At 34.8% G+C, this 21765-nt stretch overlaps 1 protein-coding gene across 2 annotated transcripts in view; it reads right to left on the reverse strand.

Moving 5' to 3' along the window:
• The window catches only part of MEF2A (myocyte enhancer factor 2A), a 162201-nt gene that overhangs the window by 57584 nt on the left and 82852 nt on the right, over positions 1-21765 (reverse strand). Inside the window, exon 4 of one of the 2 annotated variants that reach the window (XM_011957686.1) lies at positions 20497-20700. The exons of the other annotated variant lie outside the window; for it this stretch is intronic. Coding sequence (XP_011813076.1) covers positions 20497-20700 — 204 coding nt within the window. The remainder of the gene's footprint in view (positions 1-20496; positions 20701-21765) is intronic. 2 annotated transcript variants of the gene reach the window in all.

Consider the following 21765-nt stretch of genomic DNA (forward strand, 5'->3'; position numbering starts at 1 on the left):
TTTTTTCATATGTCTGTTGGCTGCATAAATGTCTTCTTTTGAGCAGTGTCTGTTCATATCCTTCACCCACTGTTTGATGTTGTCCTTTTTTGTAAATTTAAGTTCTTTGTAGATTCTGGGTATTAGCCCTTTGTCAGATGGACAGATCGCAAACATTTTCTCCCATTCTGTAGGTTGCCTGTTCACTCTGATAGTTTCTTTTGCTGTGCAGAAGCTCTTTAGTTTAATCAGATTCTATTTGTCTATTTTGGCTTTTGTTGCCATTGCTTTTGGTGTTTTAGTCATGAAATCTTTGCCCATGCCTATGTCCTGAATGGTACTGCCTAGATTTTCTTCTACAGTTTTTATGGCTTTAGGTCTTATGTTTAAGTCTTTAATCCATCTTGAGTTAATTTTTGTTTAAGGTGTAAGGAAGGGATCCAGTTTCAGCTTTCAGCATATGGCGAGCTAGTTTTCTCAACACCATTTATTAAATAGGGAATCCTCTCTCCATTGCTTGTTTTTCTTTCTATCTACTGCTGACCAAACACTCCAAAGAGTAGGAAGGCTCTTGAGTTTAAAATTTCCATACCAATTTAAGGAAAAACAGTGAAGGCCTGAAATTTAGTGAGTGCCCTGGTTAAAACCTCCATTTAGGTTAGTTATATCCATGTCTGTTTCTTTGATGAGGTTATTTTACAACACTACAGAGATGGACATTAGTTAACTTACAGAAAATTTGTAGTAGCTGCAAATAATTCTCGTTTGCAGAAATTGTTTCCTATGAAATACCACTGATTGTCACCCTGTGGATACTGACCACTTTTGTTTCTATTTATAAATTTGCTCCTGCATTCTTTAACTATACATGTGTTATATTTTGAGTTCTCCTCTGTTTATGATCTTATTGTTCCCTCATTCATTAATGAATCAAATAAAATCTCTAATATGTTCATTTTATAATTTTACGACAGGAATGTTTATGCCTTCGTTCAAATCTAATCTGCAACTTGGAAGACTTATAATCCCAACTACCTGTTGCACACTTTCATTTGGATATTTTACTAACATTTCTATTTCAACTTAGCCAAGATAGAATTCATTAGCTTTTATTAAACAGGTCTCTCCTTTGGACTTACCAACCTAGTTGACTTTATTCCCTTTATTCTCTCTCTACATTCACATGGAATACCAAATTTTGTATATTATTTCCCTTTCTACTGTCCCTATACTCACTCAAGCCTGCACTATCTTATGTCTAGACTCTTCTTTTTTTCCACTTTTCTCTCTCTCCATTCTATCTGTTCCATAAATTGTTACCAATACAGTTCCCCTCAATACCATTCTGAATTTCTCACCTGTTTTAAATCAATTTATTTTCACATGAAGATTATCAGTTGTGCCTGCAAGGAGAGTTATCTTGCAAACCAGCCTTGGTGGCAGAAATGAGAAACCATGGAGCCCTTAATATGGAGTTCCTGGTGTCAGGCCTTCAGGAAGCCAGATACTCCTGCCTCCTGCCTTTGAGTGCTATCTGTCTAAATCCTTTCAATAAATTCTTTCTTTAATTGCAGCCACTTTAAATGGGTTTCTATCCCTTATAATCAAAGAAGCACAAGGAAGAAAACTGTCAGTGATCCTTTAGGTAACACACTATTAGTCTCTTTATCCAACTCACATATTTCTCAAAATAAGTCTGGCTAGTACCTCCACAACCTAGAATTCATAAAGAGTCTCAAACCTAGAAGTGATGATTAATTACTGCTGTTGGTCAAAGATAACTGATTGAAATAATGGTATCTACCCAACAAAAATCTTTTAAGTCATATGTCCTGTCATTCTACTTATAGAGTACTAGCAACCTTCCCTTTCAAATTCAAGGAAACATTTACAGATTTCTGGGTATACGCTACCACTTGGCTGACGCTGTACATCTGCCTCTCATTTTCTGGTTTATATACTAAGCCTCTTGGTGAAACAAGAGATGGAAAGGATTAAGGGAAGAGTTGAAAAGAGAAAGAAAAAAGAGACTTGAGAAGACAAAACAATACTGTTTAGACTTTTTTCTAAGTATGTTGTTTTCTTTTACATAATAAACTTACAAAAATTTATTTCAAAATGAATTACTAATTAGGCAGGGCAACTCATTTAAAATGGGTTTCTTTTAGCTTATGCTCTTTCATGTTAAATACTCAGCAAGAAATTATATATTTAAAATTTCAGCCACATTTTCCACGGAAATGTTATATGTATAAAATAGTTAAATACAAACTTTTATATATAAAATATAAAAAGTTTTATATATATAAAAACTTGCATGGAAAATAAGCGTGTCTAAAATTTTAAATATATATATGTGATTCTATTTGTTTGGAATGGAATTTGACAATTAAAAGTTGAGTATATGTTAAAAGTTTTTTCAGTTCCTGGTAGGCAGGAGTTAAAAGTGCAGTCCATTTCGGGGTGTGTGTGTGTGTGTATATTTATACAAACATATATAATGTGTGCATATATATATGTGTGTGTGCACATATGCATACTACTATGATCTTTGGCATCTGTTTACAGAGTAAATAAATCAGGATTATCTTCCCAAATATGTTTAAATAAATATTTAAAGCATATGGGCTCTTAAATAAGAACTTATAAATATACCAAGGCACTGGCATTTTCTGGAATCTTGACATATGCCACTAAATTTTGGATAGAAGAGCCTATACTGCTGGAGTATTTGCTAGAGCCCATGCCTGCACTTTTAACTCCTGCCTACCAAGAATTTAACATATGGTCAACTTTATAATTGCCAAATTCCATTCCAAACTAATAGAATCATAGCACTTACAAGTGAAACTATGGAATTGAAAGTACTCAAAAAGTATAAATGCATGGTTTTTAAATGAATGAGGAGTTAACGGATTTAAGTCGATTAAATAAACCCACAAAACATTTGACCACCCACCTTAAACCTCATTGCTGTGACACAGCTGAGCAGTAAATGCTCCATGAATACTGGCTGAGTAGTCAGTAAATCCAGCACAAGTATAAGCAAGTGCTTGTAAAATAAAGAAATCATGGCTTGGGCCAGGCGCGGTGGCTCATGCCTGTAATCCTAGCACTTTGGGAGGCCGAGACGGGAAGATCACTTTAGGTCGGGAGTTTGAAACCAGCATGGCCAACATGGTGAAATCCTGTCTCTACTCAAAATACAAAAAAATTAGCCAGGCATAGTGGCAGACACCTGTAATCCCAGGTACTCAGGAGGATGAGGCAGGAGAATCGCTTGAACCCCAGGAGGTGGAGGTTGCAGTGAGCCGAGATCGTGCCACTGCACTCCAGTCTGGGTGACAGAGCAAGACTCTGTCTCAAGAAAAAAAAAAAGGAAAAAAGAAATCATGTCTCAAGTTTCAAGAAATTTTTTAAATTTCAAGAATATTTTAAAAATGAGAAAAGTTCTCTTTCCTTATTGTAAATAATTATTTCCAATTTTGAAACATATACTATCTATTCTTTCTAGCTACTCTGACAACACATAAAAACAATTTTTTAAAATTGTGAAATAGGAAAGGTATGTACAAGTTTATATAAAATTCAACAAATACTTATAAAGTGAACATTAGTCATTTCAATCAGGTCAAAAAAATAGACCAAGGCCAGAACCCTCCCTATCTCCCTTCATCACATAACCCTCTCCTCCCACCTTTACAGGTAATACCATCCTAACTCTCTGATGACAATTATCTGGATTTTCTTTATAGGTTTACCACATATATACATATCCCTAAAAATATAATTTAGCTATGCCTATTTGTGAATGATATGTAAATGGTACCACACACATGTAAATGGAACCACACACAGTATACTATTCAGTCTTGCCTCTTTCATTAACACTGTTTATGAGATTCCTCCATAGAGTTACATAGAGTTATAGCTGGTTCATTTTCACTAAATATTGTATTACATGGCTTGGGGAAAAAAAAAAAAAAAACTCGTATCCATTCTACAGCAGACAGACATTGGAGAAGCTTCAATCCTTTGAATCTATAAAAACGCTGCTGTGGACATTTCTGTAGACAGTCTACCGCATAATGTGCACACATTTCTCTTGAGTATGTATTCTTAGGAATAGAAGTATTAGTTCATAAAATATGTGGATCTTCGGCTATACTAGATGATGTCAAACTGTCTTTTAAAGTAATTGTATTAATGTGCATTCCTACCTGTGGGATTTAATTTGCAATACCAACCACTAATGAAGTCAAGCACATTTTGTATCTATTGGCCATGTGGATGTTCTCTTTTGCGAGGCACCTATTCATTCAAGTACTTTGCTAAGTTTTCTACTGCCTTTTGATAATTGTTTTATAGTAGTTCCTTTATTTATTTTTATAGTAACTATTTTATAAGTAGTCAATGTAAGCCCTTGGCTAATTTTATACATTGTAAAAATATTTTCCCATTATGTGGCATTAAAAGAAAAACAAAACACGCTCATTTTTGGATGAAGAGTTCTTAAACAGAGTCAAATTTATCAGTTTTTTTCCTTTCCAGTTATCCATATGATAGTGATTTTTATGTCTGATATAAGAAATCCTTTCCAAAATAATGAGGATATTCTCCTATATCATCCTGTAAATAGCTTTACAATTTTGCCTTACGTCTATAAGCATCCTGGAGGTAATTTTGTATAAAATCTGATGTAAGTCCAATTTCATGAGTTTTCCATACGGATATCCAATTGTCCCTACACCACTGCTTAAGGAGTTTGTTCTGCCACTTCTATCATATATTAAGTATCAATATATGCATGGTTCTGTTTCTGAGCTATTATTCCATTGGTATGTTTGGCATTTGGTATTTGTGTTACTGCCACTGTAATGTTCATTCTTATAGCTTTAAAATTAGTCTCAATATATTGTACTGCAAACCCTCTCACCTTGTTCTTCCTCAGTGTCTTCTGTTCTATTTTCGCTGTGAACTTTAGAATCAGTTGTTGAAATTCTTTCAAAAAGAATTTCTTGGGAGTCTGATTGATATTTCATCAACTCTACAGAGATTATCTTATATGGCAAAGATATATATAATTTGAGACTTCTGATCCATGAATATGGTATAACTCTATATTCCTAGGATACATTCAACTTAGTCATAATATATTATCTCTTCTACATATTACTGGATTTAATCTCTGTATAAGTAATGCTGGATGCTTTGATAAATCCATAAATCTCAGTGGCTTAACACAATGAAAGTTTATCTCATTCATACAAAACCCAAGAAGGATGTTTCTTATTCTCAGTGAGCCCTGTGTGAGAGCCCCTGTGTCAGAGTCCAAAGACATTTATTTTATGGTTCCACATATAGCACCACAGGGTTCCCATTCTTAGCACATGGTATGCCCAACAGGGAAGAAAGAGTATCAAGATTATGTAGGAAGTATCGGCCGGGCGCGGTGGCTCAAGCCTGTAATCCCAGCACTTTGGGAGGCCGAGACGGGCGGATCACGAGGTCAGGAGATCGAGACCATCCTGGCTAACACGGTGAAACCCCGTCTCTACTAAAAATACAAAAACTAGCCGGGCGAGGTGGCGGGCGCCTGTAGTCCCAGCTACTCGGGAGGCTGAGGCAGGAGAATGGCGTAAACCCGGGAGGCGGAGCTTGCAGTGAGCTGAGATCAGGCCACTGCACTCTAGTTCAGTCGACAGAGCGAGACTCTGCCTCAAAAAAAAAAAAAAAAAAGATTATGTAGGAAGTATCTTACTGGTCATGCCTGGAAGCAGCCTGCATCATTTTCACTCACATCTCCTTGGCCAGAGGTCAGTCACATGGCCACTCCTAACCACAGGGAAGGCTAATACAGAGTCCAGTTTTATGCCTGAACAGTAGAGAAAACGGGTCATTCTGAAAATAAAAATGTCTCCCAGGCGGAGGTCGGGGAGAGCCGAGATCATGCCATTGCACTCCAGCCTGGGCAACGAGCGAAACTCTGTCTCCAAAAAAAAAAAAAAAGTCTCCCATAAAAGAGATATGAACACAAAGTAGACGACTAACATTCTGCTAAAGACTTTCACATTTATGTTCAGTGAGACTGGCTTCTGATTATTATCTTTGCAACTCTCCTAGTTGGTTTTGCTATCAAGGTTAGGCTAACTTTAGATAATGAGGAAAGGAAAGCTCTTTGTTTTTACTATTCTTTGGAAGGGTTTGTGAAATACTGGAATTATTTCCTTCTTAAAAATTTGCTAGTATTTGCTTATGAAGCCATCTGGACTTGTAGTTTTGTGGAAAACTTGACAAGATTATTCAATTTGTCTATTTTTTCTTCATTACATTTGTTAAATTATATTTTTCTTGAAATCCGTCCAATGAATCAAAGTTTTGAGGCATAGGGGATTCTGAGATTATATATGCTCAAAAAAGTATGTTAACATCACCACTGAACAGAAAACTAAATGGTACTTTTGTGATCCTCTAGTTCATCTCCTACCCTTATAGATACCCTTATAGAGGAGAATATTAAAGTTAAAAGCAATCCAGAGATCCAAGTACTCTTCCCCCACCTCACCTCAACATATAGCTGTTAAGTGACAGAACTGGGACTAGAATCTAAGTCTAGTGCTCTTTCCAATATGCTATGCTCATTTGTTAAATGGACTGCATCCATCAGTCAGCAAATCAAAGGGAGAACAGATAAGAGAGCTGTAATTAGGAACAACTTCAACCCCCGAGAAGAGATAATGTTCACTGTGTATGTGGTGGTTGTAGGCACTGTCTTCATATTCCTCTCCAGTTCCTCCATGATCTTATTATCCCTATCTTCCTCAGTGAGAAGTGTGTGGTGTTCAGGCCATGGCTTCTCTGAATTCTAAGATCTTACCCAGTTCTAAGATACTCCTAGGTCTGATGGTAAAAATCCCAACAAATGGTAGTAAGATTCCCTACCTGCCCCGCCCCCTAATTCCAACAGTTTTGAGGGACTGTCTCCCAGGAGCTCGATACTGAGCAGCCAGGTAGTTTCAGCTTGTCATCAGAAAGAATGTAACTCTGTTTAGATCTCCACACATAAACGTATACTAAGACAGAGCTGATTCTCAGTGCACCGCAAAGACAAGAAAGTCTATCTTCTTTAAAAGTCCTGGAGCTTGGTTCTTCATTATCCCTTTTTGTTTACTGAATAAATACCTTAATTTGCCTGTTTCTTTCATTCAACAAAATTCATTGAAAGCACCCTACTAGATGCTGCCATTTACTCATAAACTAGACGCAGATCGTTAGAGGTCATCTGGTCATTCCATGAAGACTGCTTTCTTACCATGGCAGCCTGACTTGGTCTTGGTCCTTTCTCCCAAAGCAGTAGATGATTTGATTGTAACACTGATATACAGGTGTTATGCCTTCCCTCTTGAAATTTTCTCTGGGTACAGAGCTCTAGGTTGCACTCTACTCCCTTCCTGAACAGTACACTTAGGATATCATTTTATTGACTCCAGATTTCATTTGTTACTTGGAAATAGCACTCCTTTGAGGATAGTCTCTTAAAGTCTTTCTTGTCTTTGTTTTCTGCACAGTTTCACTATATATATATATTTATTTATTTATTTTACATTTACTCTACATGGGATTTGAATTTCTTAAATCTAAGGATGGTGGGCTTTCATCAATCCTAGAAAACTGTGGATCATCAATCCTAGAAAACAATCTCATCAAATATTGCCTCTACCCGATTCTCTGTTTCCTTTTCCTAGAATACCAATCAAGCATAGGCTAGAACTTCTAAAAATGATCCTCCTTTTCTTTAAACCTTTCTTGATATTTTCTACCTTTTAATATTTGCATTGAATTCTAGATAATTTCTTCTATCTTCAGTTCACAAATTCTCTGTGCGGTTATGGAAAATCTACTTCCACCATGTCTACTGCACACATTAGTTTTGGTTATTATATTTTTTCACATCTTGAAGTATTTCATTCAACTCTGCTATGTCAATCCCTTTATAACTTCCTGTTTCCTACAGATATTTTCAAGCTTATTTCTTAAAACACAGAAAGTGAAACTGTTCTATAATCTACATATAACAATGTCATCTGAAATATATAAGAGCTATTTTCTGCTGTATCCTGCTGTGTTTTCCTTACTGTGCCTTATTTTCTTGTATGCTTTGTATGATGTCCAATAGTTGTGAAACGTTGTTTGAAAGAGATTTCCGATGCACAGAATAAGGTGACTTTCTTCAAAAGGGATATAAATTTGCTTCCCCCAGCTAACAGGGCACTAGTTTTCTTGAATGTCTTGTATTACATGACTTGGGACTACGATTCCACACAATGCTGGTAACTTGGTTTACAATCTGTCAGATATGTTCTTTTACTCTTTTCTTGTTCTCTTCTTTCCCCTATCTGCTCAGTACTAAATATCTCTCCTTGCAATCCTTTGGGAGCAGGAGAAGGCAGTGGATTTCCTCTTTTCTTAAAGCCCCAGTTTAAAGGGGTTTGGGGGGTATCTGTTAGGCTCATAAACCTAGAAGTGATCATTTTCCCCTTGATTCTGAATCTATCAGAACCCGAATCTCAGTTTTACAAACTGTTTTATCCAGACGGGCAAATGATTCAGGGTGGCCAGAGCTTTAAATATTTCTTTACCTTTATGTTCTTACCTTCTCTTCAATTTTGGCCTGGCATATTCCTTGAGCTCTTTGATAATGTAAAAAAGTTTTTTTGTTTTGGTTTTACAGTTTATCTAGTTTTTAGATGTCTTCAGCAGAAGAGTTGATCCAGATAACCTAGCCCAACAATATCAAAATTAAAAACAAATCAACCATTTTCTAATAATATCCATAAAGTTATTGGTTTTTGTTGATGCTTTTGCTATTTTTTTTTTTTTTTTTTAAGTTAGATGTAGGACAGGGTTTGGTAGTTCCTCAAAAAGTTAAACATAGAACTTACTACACAATCCAAGAAATTCTACTACTAACTAGATACCCAAGAGAAGTGAAAACTTATACCCATACCAAAACTTGTACACAAACTTCATAGTAGCAAATGGAATACTATTTGGTCACAGAATGAAGTACTGATACAGCTACCATACGGATGAACCTTGAAAACATTATGCTAAGCGAGAAAGCTGGACAAAAGACCACATATTGTATGACTCCATCTATATCAAATTCCCAGAATAGGTAAATCCATAGACACAGAAAGTACATTAGTTGTTGCCAGGATGTAGGGGAAGGAGGAGTTGGTAAGTGACTGCTAATGGGTACTGGGTTTCTTTTTGGGTTGATAAAAATGTTCTGGAATTAGATAGCGTTCATGGTTGCACCAACTTGGGAATGTACTAGGAACCACTGAACTGCATAATTTACACTGGTGAATTTTATGGTATACGAATTACATCTCATTTAAAAGAAGAGAAAAAAAGTTAATCTCAGGTATGTCTACCATATTTCAATAAGTAATTAAAATATGCATTCAATTTCACATGATAGTGAAGGATGTCTGGAGCAATTACTTATATATAAAGACACAAGGTAATGTGACAGTACTACTACAGTGTATTAACCTGATGAATTAGGTTACTGAAAGTTCTGGGAATGTATACTAAGATCATGAAGTTATCACACTGGAAATCCTATCATATTGTCCTAAGATGCATTAGTCCATTCTAATTAAAGTGTTGTCAGCATTTCTATTCAAGTAATTTTGTGTATTTACAGGACCCACCATAGTGGCCACTAGCTACATTAAGATGCCTTACGAGCATTTCAAGCTCTCTCTCCAATTATCATTTATGTTCATGTGCAGAATACAAAGCTGCATAGGTTTTGCCGTTTACGAGATTATCCAAGACTGCATACACTGCAACAGAGCAGAGGCCTCTATACTTATCTTTTTAAGTATGTTTACTTCTCTAAAGGTTGCAAGTAATATACATTAGATGTGGAGGATGGGGAGATAAGGAAATAAAGTTATCATTTCCAGTGTTACAGAGTAAAAAGAATCACGTCCTACACATTGAGTGTTTCTTCCACTTAAATATATTTTATGTTTTTGTCCCTACTAGATTTTGTAATATTTGATGAAGTTTTAATTGAGTATCATAAATACTCTTCATTTATGATTACGTGAATGCTGAAGTACACAACACTACCTTTAGTTCCATTTTATAGGTCATTATTAAGCTGTGTGCTGAATCTTTACTGAGCACTGTGAAAAATACTAATGTTCCTTAGCAAAGTCTTTGCCTCAAAGATCTACAGTCTTTCTTGCTCTCTATGGACGCAGCTTCCTCATCACTTAAATGAAGTAGAGCCAGATCAGAGTTTCCCAACTGTTTTATAACACACAAACCACTTTTCACAGCATTATTAGGTCAATTCTCTCTATATATAATAATATATAATATATATTTTATAAATTACGCACTCAAATTTTCTATAAATCAGTTTTTTAAAAGCATGATGTGTCAATATATTATATTCCTTAGAACACGGCCTAACTCCCCACTTTAATCTCCTCTCTCTATTCAAACCAAATGGAATTGCATTCCTCTTTCTATAATTCTCAACATTGCTAAAAACCTATCATAAGTAATAGGTGAGATAATTCAATTTATTTTTAAAAGCTACACACTTCTTTTAAAATACTGCTAATCTGCTGCCAGATTAATTTCTGTAACAATGATTTATCTGACTATTTACAACTTTTAAACACCCCTCTAAAGGCTGCCCAATGCCCATAGGACAAATACTAAATACCACAGCTGGGTATTCAAGACCATCTATCAACTATATTCAATTTGTCTCCTCCTTACCTTTGATTGCTCCCCTATGCAAAGCCTCTATTGCCTAAACATTTTGTATATGATGTAAGGTAAATACTGAGGCTTATTTATTTATTTTTTTCTATATGGATATCCAGGTTTTCCAGCACCATTTATTGAAAAGACTGTCCTTTTCTCATTGGTTTACCTTGGCTCTTTTGCCAAAAATTAATTAACCATGTATATGTGGGTACATTTCTGAGCTCTCTATTCTGTTCTATTGAACTACATGCCTATCCCTAATTGAACTACATGCCTATCCCTATGTAAACATCACACTGTCTGAATTACTTCAGTTTTGCAGTAAATTCCAGGGGTGTAACATCTGGCTAGAATAAGCCAATCAGGACATTCTATCCTTTCTCTACCACTGTGTTTAGTGTTTTCAGAGTGGGAGATGGAGAGGCAAGTGATTTAAACAGTACAATTAGAATTAATTTTAGAACATCTGGTGCGGATTCTGGGACACAACTGATCTCTGATACTTTGGATTGATGCTGAAGAATATAGTAACCAATACCCACATGTGGTTAAATTAAAAATTTAAAAAGATTAAAAACTCAGGTTTTTCAGTTGCACTACACACTCAATAACCACACATAGTTAATGCCTACTATATTGGACAGCACAAATATGGAACATTTCCATCATCATGAATTCTATCATATAGTGCTGCTTTAGATGATGCTGTGTTCAGATATAAGGCCTAGAGCGGCCACTGCTATTTTATCAACATGAAAAAGCCAGTGTGAAGACAATGATGCATGGGCAAAGGCAGAGACCTGGAGCCCGCTTGAACACAGCCTAACCTCTACCATGCTGCTGGAATTTTTGTTACGTGACATAACCAATACCCCTATTTTTATTTATTTATTTATTTATTTATTTGACGGAGTCTCACTCTGTCGCCCAATACCCCTATTTTTAAGACCAGTTTCAGTGAGGTCTTCTGTTACCTGCATCTGGACGCAACCTAACTACTATGGTATAGTTTTCAAAATGCTTTCACATATATTATTTTAACTGATTACTAAAACTCAGTAAGATTTAAAAATTTAACGCTGTTCTCTCTGCCCTATTAAACATTGAGCTTAGTAACCCAGCACACTAATCATTCAATAAACAAATAATAGAGCAAATATATGATAGAATACTATATACAGATAGTTACTTTACTAATAAGTGACATATTAAGTAGGATCTGAGAGTCTAATATCAAATAACTTTCACAAAGTATCTAAAATGTTATTTTATACTGTCCTACAGAATATAACTGATAGGTTTTTAATAGAACAAAGTAACAAACCATTTTTAAAAACTTTATAAATGTGGAAAACTACAATAAAAATATTTTAATTATATAACAGTATGGGATAATCCTATATGAACATGGGTGGCAGAAAAAAAGCAAGCTAATGTCTTTAATTCCTCTACAAATACTAGTTGCTATTTCTACGTTCTTTTTTCAGAGCATATTTTTAAGGTTTTCGAGGTAGATTCTGGAAATAACACTTAATCCCAGAAATTACCACAAAATAAACCACTTAATTGAAAAGACAATTTATATAAAAACAAAGCATGATAGAAAAATAATCCCCACTGAATTACAAGAGATAAAGTCCAACATGCATAATAAAGTTTTGGTTTATTCTAGAAGGATTAAGCACGTAGTGCCTATTTACCAAGTTTTAAAAATCACTGACATTTTAAAATCAATATGGAAGGTTTATCTTCTCATGTTTTACTGCTAATGAATTAAAATGAGAACTACAAGAAACATTATTTGAGGAAAAAACCATAATCCCATATAAATTACCTAAACATACAATGATATTCTTTATAAAAATATCCTTAGCGTACACAATCAGTGAAACACGTCAGAAATTTGAAAATCAACCAACTAAACAAAAACCTAGAAAATTATAAGGTATGTCTCATTTTCCAAAATACAGTTCATACTATCATTTGGATTTTTTTTACCAGTACAGCACTGATGGCATAATTATAAATTAAAAAGTTGAGTTATGACTAATCTATGCAAGAAGACATCTTTCTGTAGAATCTAGAGCCCTACTCTCTCTCTGAGAAGAGCCACAAAAATAACTTCAAAATAAATATGAAAACTATACAGCTGTCTCTTTAATTTTAAATTACGTGTTTGAAATGCCAAGTTTCACAAAACTGTATGTCTGCATTAGCCATCTATATACAAGAGAACTGAAAGATCATTTAGACTATATACATCTTACTTTACAGACTGACACAGAACATTGAGAAACACGGGAAGCACCTAGTATCTTCTGCCCTAAATGAGCTTCTGGCTCGAATAGCAGTATAATATCTTATCTTATAATATTTATATGCTTAATGATTACTATTTGATGAGAAACATAAAAATCTTGGCATTCTAAGGGTCTTAAATTGATATTGAAGTGTATCTAACAAAAGGACTTCTGCCATAAGATAATAAAATAGCCAGCATATCATCTTATTAGGAAAAATGCAGCAATAGGGCCAGTTACTACTATATTCCCAGTGTTTAGCAAAATGCCTGGTACACAGTATGATAAACATCACTACAATAAATTTAAAATGTAGAACTATTACATTCAATATTTTTACCTCTCTTCTCTTCCTTTTTCTTCAACTCCCTTCAAAAAATTACCATACAGTTCTAACACAACTTACTGCTTGGGAAATACAAGGAGAACCCTAAGCAGCTATTTTATTCAGCTCTTTCAGTGGCTATTCAAACCTGCAGGATAAAGTGAAGGGCCTTATACAGCTCATGAGGACCTAGTTTACTTCTCAGGTCTTTAGTTATTCCACTCTTCACACTATACTACAGTGACACTTGGCTGATTTCAACTTCATACACTAACTGCTATGTCTCATTTCCTAATTTCCACATAAGCTGCCCCTCTGACTTACAGCATCTTTGTTTTCCATTTAGCATATCCTTTAAAGCAAGGGTCCCTAACCCCCGGGGCCACAGACCCTGTTAGGAACCAGGCTGCACAGCAGGAAGTAAGTGGTGGGCAAGTAAACATTACTGCCTGAGCTCTGCCTCCTATCACATCAGCAGTAGCATTAGATTCTCATAAGAGCATGAAACCTATTGTGAACTGCGCGAGCAAGGGATCTAGGTTGTGCATTCCTTATGAGAATCAAATGCCTGATGATTTGAGGTAGAACAGTTTCATCTCAAAACCATCTCCCTGTCCACATTCCTCCCACTCCCTGTCCACATTCCTCCCACCCCCAACCCCCATCCCTGGTGCCAACAAGGTTGAGGACTGCTGCTTTAAAGAACTCTGGTGATAGGATCACCTCTAGAGCAACTTTTCTCTGACCACTCTCCATCCTCTTTATCTCCTCTTCTCATTGGTCAAAAATTTGACCAAAGCATCACATATCTTCTGGAGAAAAAGGAACACTTTAACTGATAGTAAGTACTATTAATAAAATATTCAATCCCTGACACATATGACATAAAAAGAACATATAGATAGGTATTGATCAAGAATCACAAGAAATGTATTACAGAAAGGTGAGTTATATATACAGGTGATATCTATCATCCTTCCCCCCCCAACATGAACTTTCATTTGTTTATCAATGATATCAACCTGTAATGGAGAAATATATGAACCTCAAGAAAAACCACACTTAAGAGACACGTAGTCCCTTATAAAAAGCACATAAACAGAAACCAATAATTGTAAGATAATATTCAAATACACAGCAAAATAAAAGTAGTAAAATTGAAATTACAAGAGCTATGGCGACTGCTGTGTGAGGTGATGGTGCAGTGACATGTGGAAAGCGGAGGAGAGCCATGGGGATTGTGTGCCTCACCCTGTGAATCATCATCCTGCTGCTTCAGGCTCTGTTAGGAATAAAGAGCAGAGCAAGGGACTGGGGGTGGAGGAAAGCTTTGTCTTGTCTTCAGATGTCTCACTATGTTTTCCCTTTCCCTGATGCTCCACTGCAGCCCTGTAAAACATTAGGCAAGCCTCTTAAATACTCCCTGTCTGTTCCATTCCTCATCTGTAACATGGGGAGAAAAGACGACTGGCTCACAAAGCTTCTTTGAGAATATCATGATACCGTCAGAAAATCCAAGCATAATCATGTTTCTACTTTTGTACAGTCAGCACTAGATGATCTTAGCAGATAAGTCATTTAACTTTCTTTTCTGTTCATCTGAGGAGCCAGATTCCATCTCTGACTCATCCCCACCACACGTCTCAAAGAAGCACCCCTCAAAGAAACTACACTCACACAAGCTCTTATATGTAGAACTGAACTGAAATGTAACCCATTAGAAATGTATTCCTTAGGTGCAAGGCACACCAATACTACATAATAGTTTGAATTACTTTTTAAAGGGTTTTAAAAATTACAGTTTGTGCTTGCTCACTGTTTGAAATTATTTCAGGGGATATTCTTGAGGATAAAAATGTTTAAAAAGCTAGATAGCCACTCCCAAGAAACTGTTAACCTGAAACTTTTAGTCTATAACTGCACTTTAAGGCAAGTTAATTCAAACTAATTCATGACTGCTTAGGCTTCATCTCAAAAGCTGCAGATTCAGTAGGTCTAAGGTGGGACCAAGAACTTGCATTCCTAGGAAGTCTCTGGGGATGCTGATGCTGCTGGTCAGGGTACTACACATTTTGAGGACCAGTGATTTTAAATAACGTACTCTCAAGTACGATCACTTTCACTACCATCTGCTTTTACTTTCTAATTGATAGATGGATCTTATACTGATTCCCTATCTTCCTTTCTTTTAGATGTTACTTCCAAATTCTTTTGTAACTTGAAAATAGGCAGGGATTTTTAAGACTCAAATAAACAGATTTTCTCTTTCTTCAGAATACAAATTATCAACATCTGACTTAATTTATCAATGCTTCCATTGCCTCAACGTGAAATAAGGGCAACAATAAGGATTCAATAAGATAATTCAAAGAAAGTCTTTACTAGACCATGTTAACTGCTTAATAATATCTATTATTCTTACTGCTATTATCCTCACTAATTTTCTGTTCATTAGTGAAAAAAAACTTATTCATGATTGCTATGTATTATACATTATTGGTATATGTATAAAATCTTATCTATTTATGGTAAAACGTTCCAGAGCTCCACTGGATACAGTAAACTAGGGAGCAAGGGGAAAGGTTAATGTCACAGACCTGGGTTCTCATCCTGGTTCTGCCACTAAATTGCTACATGACTCTAGGCAACTCATTTTAATGTGCATCCCAATTTTTGCTTCTGAAAAAGCTTACCTTGGGTATGAAGATTAAATGAGATCATGTGAGAAGAATTTTTTTTTAAGTACTGTAGTATTCCTGTGATGAAAAACTCCTCTCTTTGGGAATAGTGCACAAGATATTAACAAGAGAGATAAATGGCCATGACCCTTTTATTTACATCCTTAAATGACAGCACAATAATCTGAATTGTCACACAAATGATTTCAGAATGTTGCCCAGTCATGGCTATTTTTAAAAAATTGTAAGCAGAAATATTTAGTATTTTCAATATTTCTGCCAAATGACAGGAAAAAACATGGATACAAAAGTCATCTCAAGTGTTTTTTAGGTAGCATCTGCTAAAATCCTCATTTGTTGCCTTTTAGTATAATTGTTCTTTTGATGCAGAATCCCAAAGCCTCTATTGGCTCTAGGCTTTTATTTAGTATAAATTCTAATTACACACATACACATGTGTATGAACAATGGCAACTGCTTGTGTTGGTAATTTCCATCTGTAGTTTCCTATACTCTAGGACATATCTAATATTCCTGTAAAATTATATAATATAGTTTATAATTTTTAATCTTAATTTTACTGAAAAGAAAACTGAGGAGTTTTAACATTTTTTTCATGCATTTAAATTAAACTACTACATTTTATAGGACCAAACAAAAGTCTGTCACCTATTTTTATATCAATGCTTAATAACTTGAAAAGATAAAATGTATGTCTTTGACAACATTCTTTGTGGAATGTCACCTAATGAAATATGGGAAATACAGTTATAAAACTCATGTTTTGTAAGAAATATACTACTGAAAAGCAGGGTAGAAACATTTTAAAGTCAGATGTATTTTAAACACAGCAATATTCTTCATTTCAAAGAAACTGAGTTATGAAGTCTCTCATGAATCTCACCCTAATGGCAATCTCTTAATTTACTAATGTATAAGTTTGCTTTTTCACATATTCAGCTTTCTTAATGTAGGAGATATATACATCCTCAAGACACTGCAGACCTTAATTTAAAATACCTAAATGCAATTTAAAATACGTAAGTACAAATTAAAAAAATAAAGCTGCATAGAAATAATTTTTAAAATTTTATCAACTCTAACCAAAGTTTTAAAAAATTGATTAAAATTTTAAATTTAAGAACTAGTTTAAAAGCACAATTAATATAAAATGAGACAGAACAAAGATAGATGGATTTAAGTTTACAAATAAAACTGAAACAGAAAAATAAGAGCACCATGTCTACCTGTTTATAATCAACAATATTCAAATACCAACTACTTTTAATACATTATATTAATTTTATAGTACTGCCACAAAACACACTTTAACTCTCCAGACCTAATACATGTGCATCCTTGTACTACAGACTACACAGGTGTGGTTAACAGCATATCTTCACAGTACATCCTCAAAGGGCTTCTATATTGGATACAATAGAAAAGGAATATATCCAATGAAGATGCCACATTAATCTACTCAAGACTTTGTCAAAGCATATTTCAGTAATATAGGGAAAGTAAAATCCTGCTGATTTTCAAGACTAACATAGATGCAAATGGAAATATGTGGAGTCAGGTTATAGGCCTTACGAAAGCTGTTGTTTTCAGAGTTTGTGTCATCGTTGGTCATATAATGACACACTCAAGTATATTGGTCATATACGTTAGAAAACACTCTAAAGTAGATCACTTATAACTGTTTATGCCTCTATTTTCTCCTGATGTTTTCAACCACATGAGATGGTTAAGGAGTCCAGAACCTTATCACCAACTTGTTCAAAGTTTTTATAAATATACATAAAACCTTCTGTTGGTAAAAGTATATCTCAATGGTTTATAAAAATATGGGTAGGAAGAATAATCTTCTGGCTTGAATTAGGAATCTCTAAATAAGATCAACTTGCAAAAGCACATAGAAGCCCCTCAAATATTTGTCAAATGAGTAAATGGGCATCAAAAAGCCTGCTTCCCATTAATACAACTGCCTGAAAGGAAACTGTGAAAAAGGAAAAAATGGTATTCCAAAAACATCCTTAAACAAGATACTTGTAAAGCGCTTTGTAAAAACTATGGCCCATAGGGAGCTCTATGTAAGTAACTTCATTACTGTTATCCTGTAAACTTAATTTGGACCACAGCAAACTGTATAGATGCATCGGCCTAAGCCATTACACCACTGGCAAAAAGAACTCATATGTGAATTGCACTACTAGTGAGGACGTAGGTTGCATCTTCTTTATATGTGAAAAAAGGCCTATCTTACAAGTTTACCAACCACTCTCATAAAAGTTGACTCAGTAAGACGTTAATAAGAAGTGCGAATTAAGCCTTGTAATATATCCTACAATAAATTAATCCCTAATAATCTGTCTTCTATCTACTGTATTTATATAATTTAGAACTTCACAAGGAACTATTAACACGATTCATTTTAATTTATTTTGAGGAAATGCAAATAAAAAGAAAACATCAAAATCCCAATTGACAATTGAGCTGCAAAAGTTTTCCTTCATATTGAAACAGACTGTAATATAGGAGACTGCTTAAAAAAATGTTTGGGATCTGCTCTCTTACACTTTGCTGACCACAACAGAGATGAAGATTGAGGTAGTTTGAAAATTCTATGAGGATTAAATCAGACTGCATTCTCCATATTCTCTAGGGAAGTAAGCTTTAGGCATTGTGAAGTACCCTCAACTTCCAGGGACCAAGAATAACAACTACTGCAATGAAAGAGCAGAGTAGTTAGGGTTAAGGAGGTGGTTGCCTCTATAATGAAATTAGCTAGAATACTTATTTGCTGACATTATCAAAGTCAATTCCATTGGTTTGAGTTGAGGCAGTGTAACTTTTGATGAAACATTTAGATTTATAACAAAAGAAGCTATTTTAAACACAACAGGCTTACTCTCCATTTCAAGGAAATCCAGTTATGAAGTCTCTTAACAAAGCTTACCTGAATGATCCCCTAATTTACAAAATCACAATACAAAATGTATTCATGACATATAACAGGGGAAAGGTCTACTATACAGTGTTATAAATAAATGATAACATATAACATAAATGCTAAATAATATAATTTATAAATGACGTAACTATAACTGCATTAAGGGGTTTAGCTAAAGATATAACCATTTAGTTTAATCAAAGTTATCAACAAAAGCAAAATAAAAAATTTCATATACAATTCGGGGAGGTAAACAGCAGCAAGCCCCGTAAATAAAACTGTGGATAAGTCAAGCAATAGAGATGAGTCCCAGCTGTAATTATGCTATACTTTTACTTCTCATTTGAAAAAATGGCTAAAAAGTAACAAAAGTTGTTTTTAAAATGTAAGTAATAGTTTTATGTGTGTAGTAACGGTATCAATCACTGCCCAAAGAGGGACAGTTAAGGCAAAGAAGTATAGAGGAAATTTAAAATGCATTTTTGGAACAATAATAACTTGTGGAGGCAAATAAATTAGATTCCTATACAACAAAAAAAGCTGAATTATCTTTAATTTCAAATATCAGAAATACAATCTAGATTAGGACTCCATTTGTTCTTTTTCAGTTGTTCCACAAAATCCTCACATGGTTAAATGCCTAACTTAATACTTTTCTATTACAAACTAAGCCAAAACATGCATCTTTCAAGTAATAAAAACTCCTCCACTGAATAAATATAAAATAAAACCTCCAAATATAAACAAAAGAGACAAAAGTAACTAAGAAGCTAATTTAAAATGCGATTAGAAATACACATGGAAAAGTTATCTTACGGAAGATCTTGAAACAGAGAAGATATAAAGGGGGAAGTATACTGGTTTCCATTTTGAAGGTTTTATTGTAAAACACTATTTCTGAGAAGATCATTCTAATAATAAATCCTTTTCTTTTTCACTTAATTAGGTTGGTAGAACTACGAGAGCTATCAAATAGCCAGCAGATAAAGAAAATGAGGACTTTCTCCTCTTCCCCAACTAAAGCACTATTAACAAAGCAAATATTATTTACACAATTGTTGTTTTCTTAAGTGTTTGAAGTTGTGAGTTGTCAATGACATAACGAAATGATTAAGATATATCAAAACTGTAACTTCATACTGTTCAAAAATGATGTCTCTTACAATATTAATTTTAAAACTCATACAAAATAACTAATCATAGATGAAATGCTAGATTATTTCTGGTATACATGGTAAAACAATAGTTCACTTTGTCTGAATGAATAGGATATGTTTAAAACACAAGTGAGTCACCATACAGCAATCACTCTTCTAAGAAATGATTCAGAGAAAAGACACATATATACCTAATTTATGCTTTAGATGTAAAAGTCATTCTGACAATGCTATTAAAATATTTCAGTATTACTTGCAATTCACGCATTACTAGCAATTCACGCATTACTAGATATGTTACCTCAACAATATCCGAGTTGGTTCTGCTTTCATGAGGTTCATTATATTCTGTATACTTGAGAAGAACTTTGTCCATATCAGTGCTAGCATATTGAAACAGTTTGTTAGAGCTGTTGAAAATGATGAGTGCTATTTCACAGTCACAGAGCACACTAAGTTCATAGGCTTTCTTCATTAATCCAAACTTTCTCTTTGTAAAAGTGACCTAAACAATAAAAAAGGTATATTTTTATTAAAAGCATTAGTAGTACTTGAATATGGGCTATCTAAAGATGAATCTTCTTCTTAATACCGAGCCAGATTTCAAAGATGGAAAAGGTTCCTAGCTTCATGCTCCATATGAGCCTTCCCTCTCCCATTGTGCTACAGTCCTATATTTGTTTTGTATATGCAAGCTCTCTGACAGAGCTGTCTCCTGGGGAAGTATTTCCTTATCCTTGGCTGCCACTCCACTACAGAAGGGAAGAACTGCAGAAGGAAACAGTTGATCCGTGTTCCCTTATCATTCAGTCAAAATTGTTACCATCAGAAACCCCAAATCCCAGCCAGGCAATGTAGCATCAGCCAGACTTTAATCCCTAAACAACTAAATACATCCACTAATCTAACATATTTCTCCTCCCTCCCAAGCCCTTCTCTACTGTATCCACTGAAATACAGAGTCTGGGATCGGCAAATTCCCCAGACTCCTCAAATTCTTCTTTAACTGTTTCTTTCTTTAACTGAAACCGGTTACCTGAAATCCTCTCTAACAGAGACCCCTCCCCCACCCCACCAAATTTTTTTATTTACATCCCTTACACTGACTGAAAGCCCTAGAAGAGATGTCTTTTTTTGCTCTGTAATCTCTCTTCGACACTGCTTTTCTTTCCCTCCCCTTCAAAAACTTCAAATATTTTGAAGCTCATGCCATATAAAAATTATGCCACCCAACAACCCTCCTTGGGGTGAGCAAGAGTTATCCTTGATCCCTCTTCTTCTAATAAGGGATGGGAAAGGAGTGCGAGGGAACTCTCAACTTTCTGCTCAATGCTGTTGTGAACCTCAAACTTCTCTAAAACATAAAGTCTATTTAAAAAACAGTTTTTGAAAGGTCAGTAAGAATGTACTTTTGAATAATCTTTGGAATTGTGAAATAACAAAGTTCAGCAATTTTCCCCATGGATATCTATCATATGATTTTCTTCCTGTAACTTTAACTATCAGGCTAGACTTAAAATCAGTTATTGCAGTAGCTATTAAAGAAGTAGAGGATCTTCAGTATCATGAA

The sequence above is a fragment of the Colobus angolensis genome, unplaced genomic scaffold (genome assembly GCF_000951035.1).
Source record: "Colobus angolensis palliatus isolate OR3802 unplaced genomic scaffold, Cang.pa_1.0 Scaffold112, whole genome shotgun sequence".
Lineage (NCBI taxonomy): Eukaryota > Metazoa > Chordata > Mammalia > Primates > Cercopithecidae > Colobus > Colobus angolensis.